The 19245-nt window shown below is 40.8% G+C and overlaps 1 protein-coding gene across 1 annotated transcript; it reads right to left on the bottom strand.

The window, feature by feature from the left end:
* Window positions 1-6146: 6146 nt before the first annotated feature.
* LOC117295575 (acyl-coenzyme A amino acid N-acyltransferase 1-like) lies at window positions 6147-18336 on the bottom strand. Its single transcript, XM_033778275.1, has 10 exons — window positions 18249-18336; window positions 16715-16904; window positions 16157-16281; window positions 15423-15680; window positions 14228-14397; window positions 12559-12675; window positions 11505-11590; window positions 8184-8289; window positions 7293-7500; window positions 6147-6374 (listed from the first exon to the last, which is right to left on the bottom strand). The coding sequence occupies exons 2-10, from the start codon at window positions 16852-16854 to the stop codon at window positions 6271-6273; spliced, it is 1314 nt and encodes a 437-aa protein (XP_033634166.1). The 5' UTR covers window positions 16855-16904; window positions 18249-18336; the 3' UTR covers window positions 6147-6270.
* Window positions 18337-19245: the final 909 nt, after the last annotated feature.

Here is a 19245-nt window from a genome sequence, read left to right as displayed (position 1 = left end):
ACAATTATCGCTGCTATGTTTCAGCAGCGGGCACCACAACGATATAAAACATGTTTAATTTACTCGTAGATACGACTTTTATTTGGCGTTACCCTTACACCGATGTGTGTAAGCACCGAATACTCGGTTCTTTCACCGATTTCTGTGAAAAACAGACGGGTATTTTTAAAGGCAGTGACGCTATTAGTAATTACTCAAAATATTTATTAGCATACAGTTACTTGGTAAAAAAAAAAGCACCGGAGAGCTGTTGTTAGTATAAAACATTTGGAAACACGGCTCCCTCTATCTGAAGTAACGTAGTTTTTGAGAAAGAAGTAATTTTCCACAAATTTGATTTCGTGACCTCAGAATTAGATTTTGAGCTCAAATTTTCACCGATTTGTTATTTTATGCATATGTTGAGATACACCAAGTGAGAGACTGGCCTTTGACAATAACCAATAGTGTGCATTGTCTTTATTGTGTACGGGTGGAATGACCAAGTTAGTTGTGCTTACTTGCTCTCTGTTCTGCCACTGTATAGAACAACCGCGTATACTTACAAGTGCGACAACGCACTAGTTTGCAAGTGAGAAAGTTTTAAACTTATTAAACGTCGTATATAAAAACGTCAGATTTAAATTTGCTTGAGAGGAAAGTTTCAAGCATTGTCTACAATATAAAGAATACCAAACAGTTCAAAATATAAATTTTCTATTTTTTATTATAATTTATTCTTTACAAAGTTCAAACTTTATAAACCAATGAAAAATATGTTTAGGGTTCTTTAAAAAATGTGTACACTATTAACCAAAATAATGCATAGCCTGAGAATTACATTATTAGTCATTGTGAGATATAAAACAAGTTTTGCAGAAAAAATTCATTACATAATTGTCGTTAAGTTTCTTATTTAACAAAGATAAATATATATCTATATAAAAATCATGTGTCACCGCCAATAATTCACTAATAGTTTAAGCTACAAATATCTTTAAAAAAAAATAATACCTAAACCAAAATAGACAGCTTGCATAGAGTAGTTTTAAATACTGGTTTTGTGTTATTTACAATTACTCTTCTTGTACTTGTTGTTTTCTCCTAAATGTAGTAACTTGATATGCAAACTGTGCAGTACAGATATCCGATCATTGCCTTAGTATGGGTCTTAACTACATGTTGTTGTCACCTCCATCATGACTGACCATAGGCCTGAACATCTCCAATGACCCGTGAAGAATAAAAGTCTGTCCCCTGGCCAATACGACTCATCTTCAGGCCGTTTTTTTTATATCGAGTTTCCTTGGCATTGAATTACGAATGAGAATATTCCTATTCCACCTGGGACCAATTTCATAAAGTCTGTAAGCACAAAAACCTGGTAAGCCCATGAAAATCTTGCTTAGCGCAAACAAGTTACCAGCCAACATTCTAAAAATGTTTATACTGTTGCGACTGGTGCCTCACTCATTTTGTGCTTAGCAGATAAATTTGTCAAGCATTTTTTTCAATTTCATAAAGTCCGTAAGCACAAAAACCTGGTAAGCCCATGAAAATCTTGCTTAGCGCAAACAGGTTACCAGCCAACATTCCAAAAATGTTTATACTGTTGCGACTGGTGCCCCACTCATTTTGTGCTTAGCAGATAAATTTGTCCAGCATTTTTTTTTTTACTGATAATCAGCCTTATATAGAAACTAGGCCCAGGACAGGATGTCAGTCCATCGCAGGTTACTCCCCATCCCTTTACCGTTACCCATTTGTACTGGGTGGAGAGAAGCAATTATCATAAAGTGCCTTGCTCAAGCAGACAAGTGTTGCGGCTGAACGGGCCAGGATTCAAACCCACATTCTGTAAATTACAGAACTTGAGTCCATCGCCCTTGGCCACTCGGCCATGACACCCCTTGAGAGTAGGCTGCCTGTAACTGAGATTGTCAAGGCAAATAAAAATAGAATATATTTCTAGATCTAAAATATAATTAAATTCTTACGCCATAATTGATGGGGTCACCAGATACTAGTTTCATCTCCGCAGGAAGACACAGTCTGAGTTTCTAAAAATAATTTGTTTTTGAACCCATCTCTCTAAAACCTCATTCCTCTGAATGGAAATGTTTCTCAACATGTTATAAATACATTATCAACAGCTGCATTGCTTTTTATCAATTAAGTTAGATGGTAATCATTTGTACGGTAATTATCAAAGGTATACCCTTCTTAAATAGTATTGGTTCAAAGACACCCATGTTGCATTAGTTGTGATTGAAGGTAACTGAATATCGAGTCCGAAAATAGTTTTGAATATATTAGATTCAATTAAACTTTACAAACTCACAGGTTTCTCAAAAAGGTTAATGGTAAATACTTGTTCAGGTATTTACCAAAGGTATACCCTTTCGTTAAGTACTGTAAATAGTATTGATTCATGTAATTGAATAATCATTCCAAAAATAATTTTGAATATATTGGATTTAATTAAACTTCACAAACCCACATGTTTCTCAGAAGAGGTTACTTCTCTTAATTAGTTATGACTGAACCAATGATTGAAGTTTCTGGTTGGTTGTAACCATTATTAAGGCAGTGGACACTATTGGTAATTACTCAAAACAATTATCAGCATAAAACCTCACTTGGTAACGAGTAATGGAGGGAGGTTGAGAATTCTGTGCATTCTGAGACGGACTGTTCGATATCCATGCACATTGAAGGCCAGTAAACTTTATCTCTGGCTCTGCGTTTGGTAGCTTCGATACCTGGGTGACCTTCATGCAATAGTTTAGTGTATTCTGTACGAAGCGACTTGGGAATGATGGCCTTTTGTCCCTTCAGAATGATGCCGCGTTCGAGGGTCAGTTCTTCTCTGAATGGAAAGTAGGGGCGAGCATCCGGAGGGGCGTTGTTGACGTGTGAAGGCCATCCGCGGCTGATGACAGCAGTTAGTTGTTGCATGGTGGCATCGCGGCAGTTGCTGCTTTGAGCTGTGCAAGTCGTGTATCCGAGATTGGTAGGAGGGTCATGACTTCCAGGTCGAGGTTGTCGTTATCAGTGGTTGTCAATGGAGCGCGTGACAAAGTGTCTGCGATGAAAAGTTCTTTCCCTTTTTTGTACACAAGGGTGATGTTGTATTTCTGCAAGCGAAGAAGCATGCGTTGGAGCCGGGCAGGGGCGCTAAGCAGGGGCTTCTTGACGATAGTGACTAATGGCTGGTGATCAGTTTCAACGATAATGTCTTTACCGTAGATGTAGTCATGGAACTTGGTGCAGGCAAACACGACAGCAATCAGTTCTTTCTCGATCTGTGCATACCGTTGTTCGGTGTCGGTCATAGTGCGTGAGGCGTACGCTAGGGGTCACCCTCTTGCAGGCAAGCTGCACCAAGGCCAAACTTTGAGGCATCGCATGTCACTGTGATTGGTTTCTTGACGTCGAAGTACTTGAGTGTCGGTGCGTGAGCGATCTTGTCCTTGATTTCCAAAAACACTGCGTTGTGCAGTCTAACCAGCACCAGTGGACGTCGTTACGTGTGAGCTCGCGTAGTGGGGCTGCAAAGTCGCTTAGGTTCGGTATGAACTTGGCCAGGTATGTCACCAAGCCAAGGAAGCGTTGTAGGGCAGTGACGTCCTCAGGTGGGGGCATGTCGGTAATAGCACTGACTTTTGCTGGATCGGGCCGAAGGCCAGTGGCGGTGAATACGTGACCGACATATGATACTTGTGCGAGACCGAATCTGCATTTTTGGGGGTTGAGACGCATGTTGACTTTGCAAATCCGATTAAGGACAGCTTGGAGGTTTCGATCATGTTCTTCTTTGTTACGTCCACCAACTAGTATGTCATCTACGATGATGGAGCATGGCAAATCAGCGAATAATTGTTCCATGGTTCTCTGGTATACATCAGAGGCAGAACAAATACCATAGGGCATACGGAGGAACCGGTACCTGCCGTGTGGTGTGCTGAAAGTAGTTATAGCAATGATGACTGATAATCGAGGGGGATCTGCCAGAAGGAACATTTAGCGTCGAGCACTGAGAAAACAGTGGCACCATCCATCTGTGCCGCAACTTCCTCTACTGTTCGTGTAGGGTGGTGCGGGCGCTTCAGAACTTGGTTAAGGTCGCGAGGGTCGATGCATAAGCGAATCTCTTCGGTGTTTTTCTTATGAGTTGCGACCATGGAGGACACCCAGTCTGTTTGTTCCGAGACCGGAGTGATTACACCGAGGGTAGTCATGCGTTTTAGTTCGGACTTGACCTTGTCTTGCATTGCTGCTGGAATGCGTCTTGGGGGCGAACAACTGGTGTGGCGTTAAGGTCGATGGTCATGGAGTAGATGACAGGTAGTGACCCGAGGGAGCCGTCGAACAGGTCTTTGTAGTCTGTAAAGAGCTGTGTAGATGTTGAGTCGGTTGCGACGTGATACATGATGTTGTTAACTGACAGCAGGCCTAGTCGAAGGCAATCGGTCAATCCAAGGATTGCTTTCACTCGCGAGTCTACAATGTGAAAGTCAATCATATGGTGTGTGCATGCTTGTGATGACTCGATGTTGCATGGCACTGTGGCTTGGCCGATTGTCGTGAGCTCATTCCCTCCATATGCTACAAGTGTAGTAGGCTTAGTATTGTCGATAGATTTGGGCGGTGCAATGACGTTGAATATCTTTATTGGTAGGACGTTACAGCGTGCACCTGTGTCTAGTTGGTTGGGAACGTGTCTGCCATTTATTATAAGTGTGGCGTGGATATCGTGCTTTAAGTTCAAGTTGGTGTTGTCGAGAGCTCTAATGTGGAACAGTTCCTGATCATCGGCGATTGAGGCTTCCTCCTCCGAGTAAGATTCGGGGTTAACGGTGTGAATTCGGCGGCTGCGTCTGCAGTAATCACCGTAATGATTTAGTTTGTTACATTTGCAGCAAGTTTTGCCGTAGGCGGGGCATTCTCACCGCTTGTGGAAAGTTCCAAAATTTTCACAAGACCGGCCCAGACGACCTTGTGGAAATTGATCTTGTTGCTGTGTTAGTTTGGTACCATTTTATGATTGTTGATGAGGATTGGACTGACCTGTTTTTGACCGTTGAGCTTGTTTCTTTCGAAAAGCGTTGATGCTGGGACTGGATTCAGTGGTGGCACTGGCTGTCAGCATTTTAGCCTGGTCACCTGCAAGCTGCATTGATTGTGCAAGTTCCACTGTCCGTTTGAGGTCAAGTTTATCCTCTGGTTGGGAGAGCAGGGATTTCTGGATCCGTTCATCCTGCACACCACAAACCAGCCGATCTCTCAGCATTTCATCAAGCTTTTGTCCGTAGTTGCAGTCACTGGAGAGTGCACGCAGGGCTGCTAGATAGTCAGCAATCGTTTCACCGGACCGACGGTATCGCCTGTTTAACTGGAAACGGGCGATAATGCTAGACTTTGTAGGCTTAAAATGCTTCTCCAATGTGTCTACCAGCTCGATGTACGTAGCTTGGTTTGGTTTCTTTGGAGCAAGAAGATCGCTGATAAGCTTGTACGTCCAACGACGGAGTTTAGGATTGCCCGTTTTCGTGTGAAGTCCGTTATGTTGTTGGCCGTAAAATATTCGCCAAGGCGGTCCGTGTACATCAACCACGTTTCCTTTTTGATGAAAAAGAAAAACTCACCGATAGATCCAAAAGTGGCCATTGTGGGTTACTCTGGCACCATGTAAGATGATACAACTTCGTATGTTATGATTATAAGTCAAGCTTTATTCCAGATAATGAGAGTTGACTGTTACATGCGGGCGGCAATGTTATAAGGTGATACAATGCATTATGGGAAGTAAACACTAGACTTGAGTCAGTCTGCTTATGGCATACTGCTACAATTACTCAAAATAATTATTGGCATAAAACCTTAACAGGTGACGAGTAAAGGGGAAAGATTGATGGTATAAAACATTGTGAGAAACGGATCCCTCTATAGTGCCATAGTCTTCGAGAAAGAAGTAATTTTTCCACAAATTTGATTTCGAGACCTCAGATTTCTGAGGTCTCGAATTCAACCGTTCTAAACGCACACAACTTCGTGCGCAACTTTGTGCGACAAGGGTGTTTTTTCTTTCATTACTTTCTTGCAACTTTGACGTCCAACTGAGCTAAAATTTTCACAGGTTTGTTATTTTATTCTTATGTTGAGGTACACCAAGTGAGATGACTATTTTTTGACAATTACCAATAGTGTCCAGGTCTTTAAACAAACAACAAGCAACCCCAACATAGAAACACTGTAAAATGTCACACATAGGTTTTATAACTTTGAATTTCAATGACCACAATGTCTCCGTAAGAATCTTATCATCTTTGGCCAGCTGTCCTCCATTGCTCTGATGTTTCCGACAGGTGTTCCTCCATGTTCAAGTACACTATCTGTATCAAGAGGGGATTCAAAAATACCATGTCATTTATTTTAGTGGTCAAAAAACAAAAGGCTTCTACTGGATAACCCATGACATGAAAAAAACAAGCTTTGAGTTGACATGCCAAGTCATTCTTGAGTTTTAACTTTGACAATGATTGCACACAGGCACCACACACCAACTCTTAACGATCTGGAATGTAGGGTCCTGCATGCTATTCTTATTCTAATATTCCCTTTAGCTGAGGAAATTTTCTGTGGGGTACCACTACAATAGAGAAAACCTTGTGGGGATAGCATTGCAACATTGTTAAAAGCAACCCCTTCAGCAGCTTGTGTCAGGGCACATTCCAGCAGACACACGCAGACACGCAAACACCTACACGCCCCAGTGGCTTTGCCAGCGGGGCATAAAAGGCTGGAAATGTTTTCGAACCAGGCTCTCATCCTTTTTGTTGATGTTATATATTTCTGGTCATGAAACCTATGCACCCTCAAAAGTGACTACCACTATGATCTATAGGTCAGAAGATGTCTGAAGACGATGAAGAAATCATCTCAGTTTTAGATGTGGGTTGAAAACAAACAAAATAATGGTGAAAACTCTTGCAGGGCTGGGCCTGAAAACTTAATCCCCATGCAAGGCTTTGGTATGAGATTCAAACTTGGGTCATACGGGTGAAAGGCAGGGATCAAACCACTAAATGCCCCTCTTAGCACCGAGTACACAGAGTTTATCAAACAGTGGTAGTGTGAAGTGTAGAGCAGAAACCAAAGTCCTACGGAGAGAAACAAAAATGGTACCTTTTGCATCTTTAAAAGGTTACAACAATTTTGAATAAAAAGGGATTAACCCCAAACCGTGCCATCCTCTCTCTCCCCCACTCTGCCCAAGATACACCAATCAGTATGACAATAAACTCTCTTACTTGTTGCCGGTGACCAAAACCTGCTGCCAACAGGTGCCCATGGTATCTCTAGAAGATGACCAGCTTCAGGGTAGCTCAGGAGCTGATAGTTACTGCATCCATGTCGTTTCAGTCGCTTCATGCTGATCTTGGCATTCTGGACGCTGTCCCATTGTCTTTCAGCCTCACCTGCCAGAAAGAGGTACTGGCACTTCGGATTTTTCTCCAGCTGTGTGGACATAAGATTAAATCAGCATCAGCCGGTTCTTTTATAACATCGAACATGTTATTACAACATCAATAATAATGTATTCATAAATACCTCAGACAGTTTCGCTATTCCTATTTGTGGAAAGCGCGTCACGTGGGTGTGTATAAACCTTTGCTTATGACCAGTAAAAAGTGTTGAAACATGGGCGTGACACTCGAGCTTGCACCTCTTTCTATAAGACAGTTTCTTCATTCATATTGGTCGAGAGCAACGGCTGAAACAGCTGTGCCACATCACGCGATTCGCGCGACGCGCACAGCATTCCCTTATAAGGAGTTGTTTACCCGAGGGCTTCACCATTTCATAGCTGGAGGGGTGTTGTGTTGAATCGGTTTTCAACTACTGGTTTAAAACTGCCGAGGCCTGGTTCTTGATAATTTACCTCGACTTCGTCTCGGTAAAATTACCAGGCCTCGTTGGGAATAAACCACTAGTTGAAAACCTCTTCACCACACATTGATTCCCTTATTGTCTTATATTGCGCCCATCTCATAAAATGTACACAATTGCATAACAAATACTCAAAAACAATAAAAACAAAACCGACAATGATTTAAATGATAACAGCAAAAATAAAAAAATAAAAATTTTAAATCAGAGTGCATGGTTTTTTTTATTAATAACTTTTACATATATTTTACCTTTATAATGGTACCATCTTCATCTTGTAATTCATACATTTTATGCCAACAGTCATAAATATCGTATACGTCTTTCACTGGTTCTTTTAGTAGCTCACCTTCAAAGCTGAAAGGAACCACACAGGTTCAAGGTTACTAAATATTGACTGGGACAGACATGGTTGATATAGAGGAGCATGTAGGATTTGAAACTTTGCATGGTGGAAATACAATATGAAAAGGTTTTCGGTAACACCATGTAATGACTATCTCTAAATGAGATGGGGTGATTCAGAAAAGAACCGTTGGTTTCAACTTGACATTTCGATCAGTATGCTCTGATCGTCTTCTGGAGAGAAGAATAAAAAAAGAAAAGAAAAAAAGACGCTCAGAACATACTGATTGAAATGTCAAGTTGAAACCAACGGTTCTTTTCAGAACCACCCCAACTCATTTAGAGATAGTCATTACATGGTGTTACCGCAAACCTTTCCATATAGAGGGGTGTGTTCTTGTATGGGTATGCTCGGGTGGTATGGAATGTTTGAATGATTTGTATGTCAGTCGAGCTGGTTTGAGTCTTTGAGGTTTAGTATACCGTGAGGTATATATAGGGCAGTTAGACTTTAGGTCTTACTTATAAAAACATTTGTGCTATCAGTACAGCGTCATTTTCGCAACCGTGGTTCTTGACAAGCTGTTCGTTATAACTAAACTATCACTTTGACTTCTTTTTCTTAACTCTATTCCTTCAAGTTTCGTAACTTTTTTCACTCCAACTTGCTTTCAAATTCTTCACCCCATTTTTATTTCAAAAAAATGTTTATAATTCATATTCTACAACCCCCCCTTCAATTTTTTCATGTTTTTCCCCCTCTCATCTTACGCACGCGTCGCGCACATTTATACGCTACTTATCTACCTAATGCATAGATATATAATTAAAATATTCTGTTCTATATCTATGACCTAATGGTAAATATACGCACACACATCTCACGCGCGCGCCCTATAAACAAACGCACATACGCTTTTCAAATAATTTTTTACTTTTCAATTATCATGGTCATCTTTCCGTTTCTCTGTCTTGTATCACCTAATCTCAGTCGTTCACGGTAAGCCCATCACAATTGTTTTTATTTATTTTTACGTTATTAGTTTTCAAACATTTGTTGGCGTTAGTTGTGTTTTTAACAATTTATGTTCACTTAACAACAGTTTATCCCAACCCTACCCCCTCCATACCTATTAAATTTATTATAAAATACTTAACAGGCAGGTCGTGCAGTCTCACTGAGACGAAACCTGCCCTTCCTCAAAGCATACTGCACCTGATGAGTCGTGCTTTTACATTTTTATTTTTCTAAAAGAGGAAGTTAAGTACTTTGTTGCGGCTTAACATACTAACTACAACCTAACCCAACCCTACCCCCTCCCCCTTTTATAATTTGTCTTTTAAATTATTTCCCTTTTCTACAATATCCTTCCATAACCTAACCCCCCCCCCCCCCCCCCTCCACTGTCCAGAGCCTCAGGTTTCGTGTAGTTTGTCAGGCTTTATACCGTTAGCCAAATTACGCGATCTAAAATCATTTCCCCTTTATCCCCCCCTAACACTTTTCATAATGGCCAAACTTAGCTTCGTATATTTTTTATTTTTCTTCCTTTCGTGCCGAGTATGTACAATGTCTAGATCTTATAATATATAACTAGTCGTCACACTCATTCTATGCACACTAAGAACAGTGATACTCTTTTTCTCAACGGTTTGTGTCTTTGAGGTTTAGTATACCGTGAGGTATATATAGGGCAGTTAGACTTTATGTCTTACTTATAAAAACAGCCCAGCTGGAACATAGGGTGGGATGAGGTTGATATGGAGGAGTGTGTTCTTGAATGGGGTGTGGAATGGAATGGTTGAATGATTTGTGTGTTAGTTTGGCTGGACCGTAGGGTAGGATGAGGTTGATATGGAGGAGTGTGTTCTTTAATGGGGTGTGGAATGGAATGGTTGAATGATTTGTGTGTCAGTCCGGCTGGCACGTAGGGTAGGATAAGGCTATTATGGAGGAGTGTGTTCTTGAATGGGGTGTGGAATGGAATAGTTGAATGTTTTGTGTGTCAGTCCGGCTGGAACGTAGGGTAGGATGAGGTTGATATGGAGGAGTGTGTTCTTGAATGGGGTGTGGAATGGAATGGTTGAATGATTTGTGTGTCAGTCCGGCTGGAACGTAGGGTAGGATGAGGCTAATATGGAGGAGTGTGTTCTTTAATGGGGAGTGGAATGGAATGGTTGAATGATTTGTGTGTCAGTCCGGCTGGAACTATAGGGTAGGATGAGGTTGATATGGAGGAGTGTGTTCTTTAATGGGGTGTGGAATGGAATTGTTGAATGATTTGTGTGCCAGTCGAGCTGGAACGGAGGGTAGGATGAGGTGGATGAAGGTGTTCTTGAATGGGGTGTGGAATGGAATGGTTGAATGATTTGTGTCAGTCGAGCTAGAACGTAGGGTAGGATGAGGTTGATATGGAGGAGTGTGTTCTTGAATGGGGTGTGGAATGGAATGGTTGAATGATTTGTTTGTCATGATGAAGGTGTTCTTTGAGATAGTAAGGTGTGGAATTCTTTGAGGCAGTGGGGTGGGGAAAGGTTGATGCAGTAGAACTGGAATGGAATGAAGAATATGAAGAGGTACATGTGGATTAGGCCTTGGCGACACGACTGCTTTGTCGAGTTGCGACTACCATTTGTCAACTACTCGGCTAATTGTGCTGCCACGACTACACTACAAAAATAGTCATGACTTCCTGCTTGGTGAACCAATTGTGTCGCTTACGACTGTTCATGACAATATAATTTACTTACGAAACACACTCGGACGTTAGTGACACAATCCTGAAAGCCTTTCAGCACAAATTTTACTATAGCGCCTGCAGGACACAATATCCCGGAATGCATCTTGAGAATTTAAAAATTAGTCACGACTAGTGGCGAAGTCGCAACTATTTTAGGCCCGACTAGTCCAGTAGTAAATTTCACTAGTCGCCCGGGCTTATAAGATGGATGAAGTTATTCTTTGAGATAGTGATGTGTAGAATGGTTGAGAGTTTTGTATGTCAGTATTTTTTTACTAATGCAATTGGAGACATCGCGTAAATAATAAGATTGATGTAAGATGCATTTAATCAGATTTTGAACTGATGTAGGAAGGCTCCAAATCTTCTTCTACAAATAGGATTTTTAAGACAACACATCACATTGATATCATAGGATTGTTTTCAGCGTGGGGGCGCAACACCATGAGATCAATTTGACGAGACTGGTCAGTCGGGAATACTTACGGAACATATGGCAACTCCTCTCCATTCAGAGTCATTGGGTGAATAGGGAAAACATGAGATCCGTTAATACTGATCACTGCACTGACCTACAAGAAAATAAGATGAAGAAAAAAAAGGTACATGATGTGCTGGTAGACAATAGGAAATCTAAGCCTTCATCAAAGGGCAAGAGCAACACTGGTAAGGTTGACCGATATTTGAAGCATTGTAGGAAGTAAACATTACTTGTTAAAGGCAGTGGACACTATTGGTAACTACTCAAAATAATTGTTAGCATAAAAACTTACTTGGTAACAAGCAATGGAGAGCTGTTGATGATAGCATAAAACATTGTGAGAAACGGCTCCCTCTGAAGTAACGTACGTTTTGAGAAAGAGGTAATTTTCCACAAATTTGATTTTGAGACTTCAGAATTAGATTTTGTGGTCCTAAAATCAAGCATGTGAAAGCACACAACTTCGTTTGACAAGGGTGTTTTTTCTTCCATTACTTTCTTGCAACTTCGACTATTGACCGAGTTCAAATTTTCACAGCTAGGTTTGTTATTTTGTGCATATGTTGGGATACATCAAGTGAGAAAACTGGTCATCGACAATTACCAATAGTTTCCAGTGCCTTAAATTTGCAGGTCCAACCATGTATAAACATCTTTTGGGAGGAGTGTTGGCTATGAGAAGAGCTACTGTGGTCTAGAGCTTCATAATAGTATAGAACAGTTTAACTCCGCTCAACTTGAAGGGTCAGACTCAAAGTTAAGGCCCAATCCCGTTAGAACTAGGTTGTTTCGTTTCATTTTTCCCCCTTAAAGAACAAAAGAGTTAAAAGTCTACGCTTGACTTAAGAAAGATTTAGAGCAACGAGAGAAGGACACTTAGAAACGAGATGACAAAAACATAATGATCTTAAAAAAGGTTTGGAAGAATGTGAAAAGACTATGAAAATCAGTCGTATATTATTAAAATCCCTTTTTTTCATTAATTTTGTTCTGAAGAAACAAAAAGAGTTATGAATTATGTAGAAGAATGTATAGTGCCATAAAATCTTTAACTTTTACCTTTTTAGGAAAAAGTGCAGAGGTCTGTAGCGCTAGAGTTGCCCCAAAAGACACGCCCACTATTCCTACTCCTCCTGGTTTCACATATGGCTGGTCACATAACCAGTCTACTGCATCCTGAAGAAAACAAAAAAATTTAAAAAAATTGGGTGAAAAATGATGGTTGTATCATTTTAATAAAACAAATATTCCATCAGTTGCAAAAGAAAAATGAGACTGATTGTCGCAGTTCGTGGCCAAATTCAAGTTGCCAGTAAAGATGTAGTCTTGGCCCAAGGCGTCAGTGGTCAATAGTAAAAAGTGTGCTACACTCAGTTGTAAATCGCTAAAGTGCACCCTCCTACGGCATGATTTGACCAATTTGGTATAACATAGGAGGGTGCTATAGCGTTTTACAACCCAGCTTACGACACTATGCACCATTGATCATTGTTATACCTCTGTACAAATTGTGAAGTTTGATTGGTCGAGAACAAATCATGTGACGCGCAACAAAAACGCATGTTACATGGCTCGACGGGCCGGGTAACATGAAAAGTGATGTACACCGATGCACTTCACCTTGATCGTTCCCAGCGTTGGTCGATTTCCAGCGCTGTGTACGAAACAACTGCGGGTTCGAGGGAATTGTTTCTTGTTAGTCTGCTTATTAAACAATGAATAGTCTGTCGTAATAATGTTTGAAGATGACAACAGAACTTCGAGAAGAGGAATAACAATTTTACAAAGGTATAACAAAACAATTGTTGCACTCTGTGACTAGGGTCCATGGGTTTTGTACACCCTCGAGGGGAAATGGCACCCTCGGCTTCGCCTCGGGTTCCATTTCCCCCCTCGGGTGTACAAAACGCCATGGTGTACAAAACGTCACAGCGTGCAACAATTGTATACTGTCATCTTGAGCTAAGACTAGTAAAGATGCTGCCTATCCAACATTAATACCACGGGCAGCGGTGTGTCAATACTAACCTCCATCTCAGTGGTGTAGGAACTTGCGGAGCCAGTTTACCACAAGGGCCTTGCTTGATCGACCCCGGGAAAGGGGACCTTCAAATATCCAAATATATTGGATAGCTTAATTAGTCCTGTGGTTGAGCTACTCTGGATGTGCGCTCAAAATGGTAGCCCACAATTCCCAACAAAAGAGGCATACAGTATTATTTCAAGCTGTGGTGTTTGATCATCAGAGTGTGGGTTCGAGTCTCAGTTGTGGCACTTGGTTCTTAAGCAAGACACTTAACCATGATTGCTTTGTAAAGTCGGGGAGGTAGTGCTTTCTGCTCTACCAGCCAGGCTTCTAGATAAGTATGAACTGTAAAGGGGGTAACCCTGTTATAGCCCCAGGGCAACAACCCCTGGAAAAAATAGTTTATTTTAGCCCAAACCTTGCATAAAAAAAAGTTCTCTTTAAAAGTCAGAGCAACTGGTCCTGTCTCAATGTGGTACCATCTTGTGACATGTCCACTTCATAGTTTTTACACAGTCACCCTATAAACTGCATACCATTAGCCGATCACAAGATCAGAGAATGAAAGGGGACCAGTTTCTCTACAGCAGCAGTTTTTGTTTCCTTTTTAAAGTTTACATTTTGTTTAGCGCTGTGGGATCGATTCTGCATAAAGATGTTTTATAAAATAATTGCACAATGTTTATGTCATTGCCTCCATACCCTAAAATATTCAGCTTCTAAGTTCTGCAGACCTTTTGGCAGATCCTTGTAGGCAAAATAGGGTAGAGCATAGGAGGCGAATCCATGAGATGCCAAAGCAGCAGCACGAATCTCAATCAATCCACCAGCAGTACCAAACATATCAATCACACCAGGAAAAGGTCCAGGTCCTGAGGAAACAAGAAAAAAAAAGATATTCTTTATCCCTGATGCAAATTTAACATCTATTATGTCGTTGCGGTACCCGCTGCCAAAACATAGGATTCGAACTGTCTCTAGCTACTTGGCAATCTCAGTAGTCTAGTTGGTAAGACACTGCTCTAAAGTTGCAAAGGTCGTGGGTTCGAATCCCAACCAAGTAATATGCCTGTGAAGTTTTTTCACAGGACTCAGGAAAAGTATACAGGAAAGTATACCATGCTAACAAACATCGGGGCAAGGGTTATGCCAGCTGATCTTTTTTCTGCAGTTCTCAGGAAAGCCCCAAATATACAATGGCCTCTGTTCACCATGCATGCTTGGAGGTGACCTGTCATGTTGACATGTACAAAAACATGCATTCATGCAATTCTTCCAGAACTTATACAGTACGTGTTCCATCAAGTTTGGCTCACTAATTATTAAAAGGTTGTTTCGGCTAGCCAGTGTCAGGCTGTTTATCAATCATGTTGACCACAGGTGGGATCCCCGGCGGCGTCTCCAAAAACTCTGTTGTGCTCTCTAGTGCCCCAGCATCTCTCCTCATATCAGTCTTTATCTTCCCCTCAGCTTCAGCCCTTGAGTCGGTTCCAGTAGGCAGCTCAGGGTGCGTGCAGCATCGCCTACCATCGCCTGCAGTCCTTCTGATTTGAAAATCACAGGCGTGTGGAAAAAAACACACCTGGATTTTCCCCGAGGGGTGTGATTTTGGTTACGCCAAAACAGATTACGCCAAAACTGAATGCCAAGGCGTGTATTTTAGAGGGATCAGGCGTGTGATTATTCACACTCCTGGGTAAGCTTTTGAGGCGTGCGATGGCGTGCGGGCCGGATCGCACACCTCAAATCACAATATTTCTTTCCATCTCACAAATTTGACTTTTCGTAAAATCAGTCATATTTCGTACATAATCATAATAGTTTTTCACTATTTTCTTGTGACCCACACCTCAAATCAGAAGGACTGCGCCTGTATGCTATCTTTTGTAGTACATACCTTTGGGTTTAAATAAAGCTCCCCTTAGCCGTCCATGTTCCACTTCAATCCGCTCTACATCCTTGCCCATGTACCATCTCTCTGCAGCAGCAGTAGCTTTTGGTTCCGTGGTCTGTAGTGCCGCTGTATCCAGTAGGCCCTCGTACAATGAAAGCTGAACTACCATAGGCTTTGTTGCATCCCTTAGGATAAACCGAACTCCGAGCCGCTCCCCTGGTGATGGCACCATGCTCCAGAACAGACCCATGGGTTCAGTCCCTGAGATAAATTAAAGACAGCGGACACTATTGGTAATTACTCAAAAAAATTATTAGCGTAAAACCTTTCTTGGTGACGAGTAATGGGGAGAGATTGATAGTATAAAACATTGTGAGAATCGGCTCCCTCTGAAGTAGTGTAGTTTTCGAGAAAGAAGTAATTTTCCACGATTTTGATTTCGAGACCTCAGATTTAGAATTTGAGGTCTCGAAATCAAGCATGTGAACGAACACAACTTCGTGTGACAAGGGTGTTTATTTCTTTCAATATTATCTTGCAACTTCGACGACCGATTGAACTCAAATTTTCACAGGTTTGTTATTTTATGCATATGTTGAGATACACCAAGTGAGAAGACTTGTCTTTGACAGTTACCAAAAGCGTACAGTGTCTTTAAACCACATAAGAAGTTGAAAAGTAAGTCAACTTAAAATCAGAATAAATAATGCTTTCTAAATTTTTTCTTTTTTTCTTACCAGTATATAATCCACCCGAAGCAGCCTGATCAGGCACAGAAACTTCTCCATTGTCTCCAGCTTTGTAATGAGCGTGACTCTCAAATCTTTCTATAATTTCATCTGTTTTCTTCTCGGCAACAGACCTTGGAGTTAAGAAAAATCAATTTCTCTTTAGATTGGGTGTTAACATATAACATTTTAAAAAGCTGCTGGCCTGTAGATATTTTCAGAACAGGACTAGGGAAAATACTCAGAAAGAGTAGGCCTACTCACTTTTAACACACATTGGTGAACGGGCAAAACACAAAACATTTAGAAAAACAATTTTCATTGCAAAACACATCCCACCTTTGTATCTGCAAGCCATGAAAATGAGTATGGAATGTCTAAATTACAACCAATTGCAAAATATGGTTTGTATAAAATGACATGCTTCTAGACTATAAAATCAGTCATCAACTTTCTCTTTATTACATGAACACACCAATAATGCCCCTCGCCGACATGATTTTAAAGTAGAAGATACAATGTGTAGAGCAATAGTTCTGAACATATTATGTCTTGATCTGTATGTACCTGATAGTGACATGGCTGTTAGCCTTCATTCCAGTCGCTTTTATTGCTACTTGTTGATCAATCATAGAAGTGGAAGGTGTGACTGAAAGAAGCCATTTTTTAGCCAGCTTGCTCAGGTGACGTACATGTTGGTTAGTCATCGTTTCTGTGGACTTGGCTGTTGCGTGACCATTACCTTGTAACCTTGAGGCTGTCAACGAAAAAGTTATATGAAAACTACACAAACCATTTTGGATATCAATATAAACCACAAGGGAAACTGACTGGGTAAATTTTTAAATGATTTTTGGGGTTGAACAAAGAATTGACTAGAGTAGGATTCGAACCAACGACCTCCGGATTAACGTGACGGCGCTCTTCCCTTGTGGGTTAAATTGATATCTGAAACAAAAAGTCACATCCCCGTAAGGTGATCCCCTGGTTGCCGCTTCCCAGGTTGTATCGTAATTTGGGTGTGATCCCTGGCTACACGGCAGTTAACGGTTGTATGGCTTCTGACCGGCACCCCCGAACAAAGATATTGACAAAATAGGGACACTGCCATTTATACTCTCGGTCCATTTGGTTGGTAAGTTGTTTGCAACAGCTAATTCTATTTTCTCAACCCCAAAAATCACACACCATTTTGCTTACAACGTACACTTCAGGCCTGGATTTAATCTTTGTGAGAGAAGGTCCAGTGAAGTAGTAATTGACATCTTTGCGCGAATACCCCCGAACCACTATACAATCAAAGATGCTCAACAGAAATTTGCCTGATCAGATTTCTAGCCAAAGACACAATATTTCTTACCATCTCACAAATTTAACTTTTCGTACAATTAGTCATATTTCGTGCATAATCATAATAGTTTTTCACTATTTTCTTGTGACCCAGACGGCCGATCGATCTCAAACTTCTATTTAGTTGCGATCACGTAACCCTCCTCCCGTCGACGAAGCCGGAGGGTCCCTGCCAGCAACTGATTTGTAATTAAAAAACAAATCTGTAAAAGTGTAATGTAAAGTCTAGACACACATTCAATACATAGACTGCCTTGCTATACATATTTTGATCTATGTTGAAATCTTTGAAATTTGAAAGAGTTTCGGTTCGCTTGCACCTTATTAAAAAATATGTCAATAAAGAGTTAATTATTTTTAAAAATTTAAGAGCTTAATTGCACTGACGCAGTTAGTTGCACACTGAAATGCAGGCTTCTCGTCTACTCTGGTGCAATAATTTGTCTAAAAGTAAAAAGATGTAATGTTGTCATAGACCCAGTAACTGGGGCGATATATATTCCTTTTTTCGAATTTTGACATTATCGGTCATCAAAGAGCCTTGGGCTGGGGCGCTAGGGTAGATGACCGATAATGTCCAAATTTCGAAAAAAGGAATCTAGCGCCCAGTGGGTCTGATGTAGCCCCATAAATCGGTCCAATCCACACTCCGTAGATAGATACGGAGTGGATTGGACCGATTAATGGGGCTAGGTCTATTGTTGTCAGCACTGTCGCTGGTGGTAAGTGGGACCATTGTTCTTTATCGTACCTTAGCCTCTAGTGCTGGACTCTCTCACAGTCACACTGCGTGCAGTAGAGACAGTGTATCCTCCAGCCAGCTACTCTGCGCCCACAGCTTAGAGATGTAGGTCGGGCATGAATTAATAGCTCTATATATGTGAGGCTAGGTCGGGTCATGACCAAGAATGTGTTTGTTGGGGTGTGTTTGCACAATCGTTCGTTTGTTTGCTTGTTTGTTTGAAGTTGAATTATCTCCTCCAATTAAGTTGTCGGTGCCCAACATGTACAAAATCGATGGTCTATTAAACCATAATATTATGGTTTCATGCCAAGTTCATGCACCAAGCGAGCGAACATTCAAAATAAAGTGTTAAAACTACATGTAGTTACCGGTTTTCGTTCACGGGCTCTAAGAAGACGACCGTTTTTATTTACGGCACTAAAATATGATCTATCATCATGCAACAATTAGCCCCCCCTACTACCCCTTGTGATTTTCGGCTCAACTCAAGTTTGATAAAACTTTTGGACTTTTCCCCTTGTGATTTTTGAGTTTTGCAAAATTTTGCTAAAATTTGATTAAATTGCTGGAGTTAACCCTTGTGTTTTTTGTTTTGTTTAATTTTTTTTGCCGAAAATGGGTAAAACTGCATGCTGGACTTAGGCTACCCCTCGTAATTTTTTAATTTTGCCAAAATTTTATGAAATTGCTGGAGTTACCCCCATGTTTTCGTTTTTTACCTTTTGCCCGAAATGAGTAAAACTGCTGATTTTATAAGTATTGCAAAAATGTGATTAAATTGCTATAGTTACCCCCCTTGTGATTTCTTACATTTTAGACACAAACGGGATAAAACTGCTGGAGTTAGACCCTACCCCTTGTTATTTTTCAATTTGTTGACCAAAAAAGGATAAAACTTCATACGATTTCTTCTATTTTTGGCCCAAAATTTATAAAACTGCTGGACTTACCTAATGTGATTCCTAATGCTGGAGTTACCTCGTCTGATTTTTTAGATTTTTTA

This window comes from Asterias rubens, chromosome 1 (genome assembly GCF_902459465.1).
Source record: "Asterias rubens chromosome 1, eAstRub1.3, whole genome shotgun sequence".
Taxonomy (NCBI): domain Eukaryota; kingdom Metazoa; phylum Echinodermata; class Asteroidea; order Forcipulatida; family Asteriidae; genus Asterias; species Asterias rubens.
Note: the sequence above shows the minus strand (reverse complement) of the source record. Positions and strands in the feature narration are given on the sequence as shown.

What these genes read in the sequence shown, in the direction of transcription:
- LOC117295575 (XM_033778275.1), bottom strand. Translation starts at nt 16,854, where the DNA reads ATGACTAACCAACATGTACGTCACCTGAGCAAGCTGGCTAAAAAATGG. An exon ending in TTCGGGTGGATTATATACTG is followed by an intron (nt 15,681 to 16,156) that starts GTAAGAAAAAAA and finishes AATTTATCTCAG; the next exon opens with GGACTGAACCCATGGGTCTG. An exon ending in AAGATGGTACCATTATAAAG is followed by an intron (nt 7,501 to 8,183) that starts GTAAAATATATG and finishes ATGTCCACACAG; the next exon opens with CTGGAGAAAAATCCGAAGTG.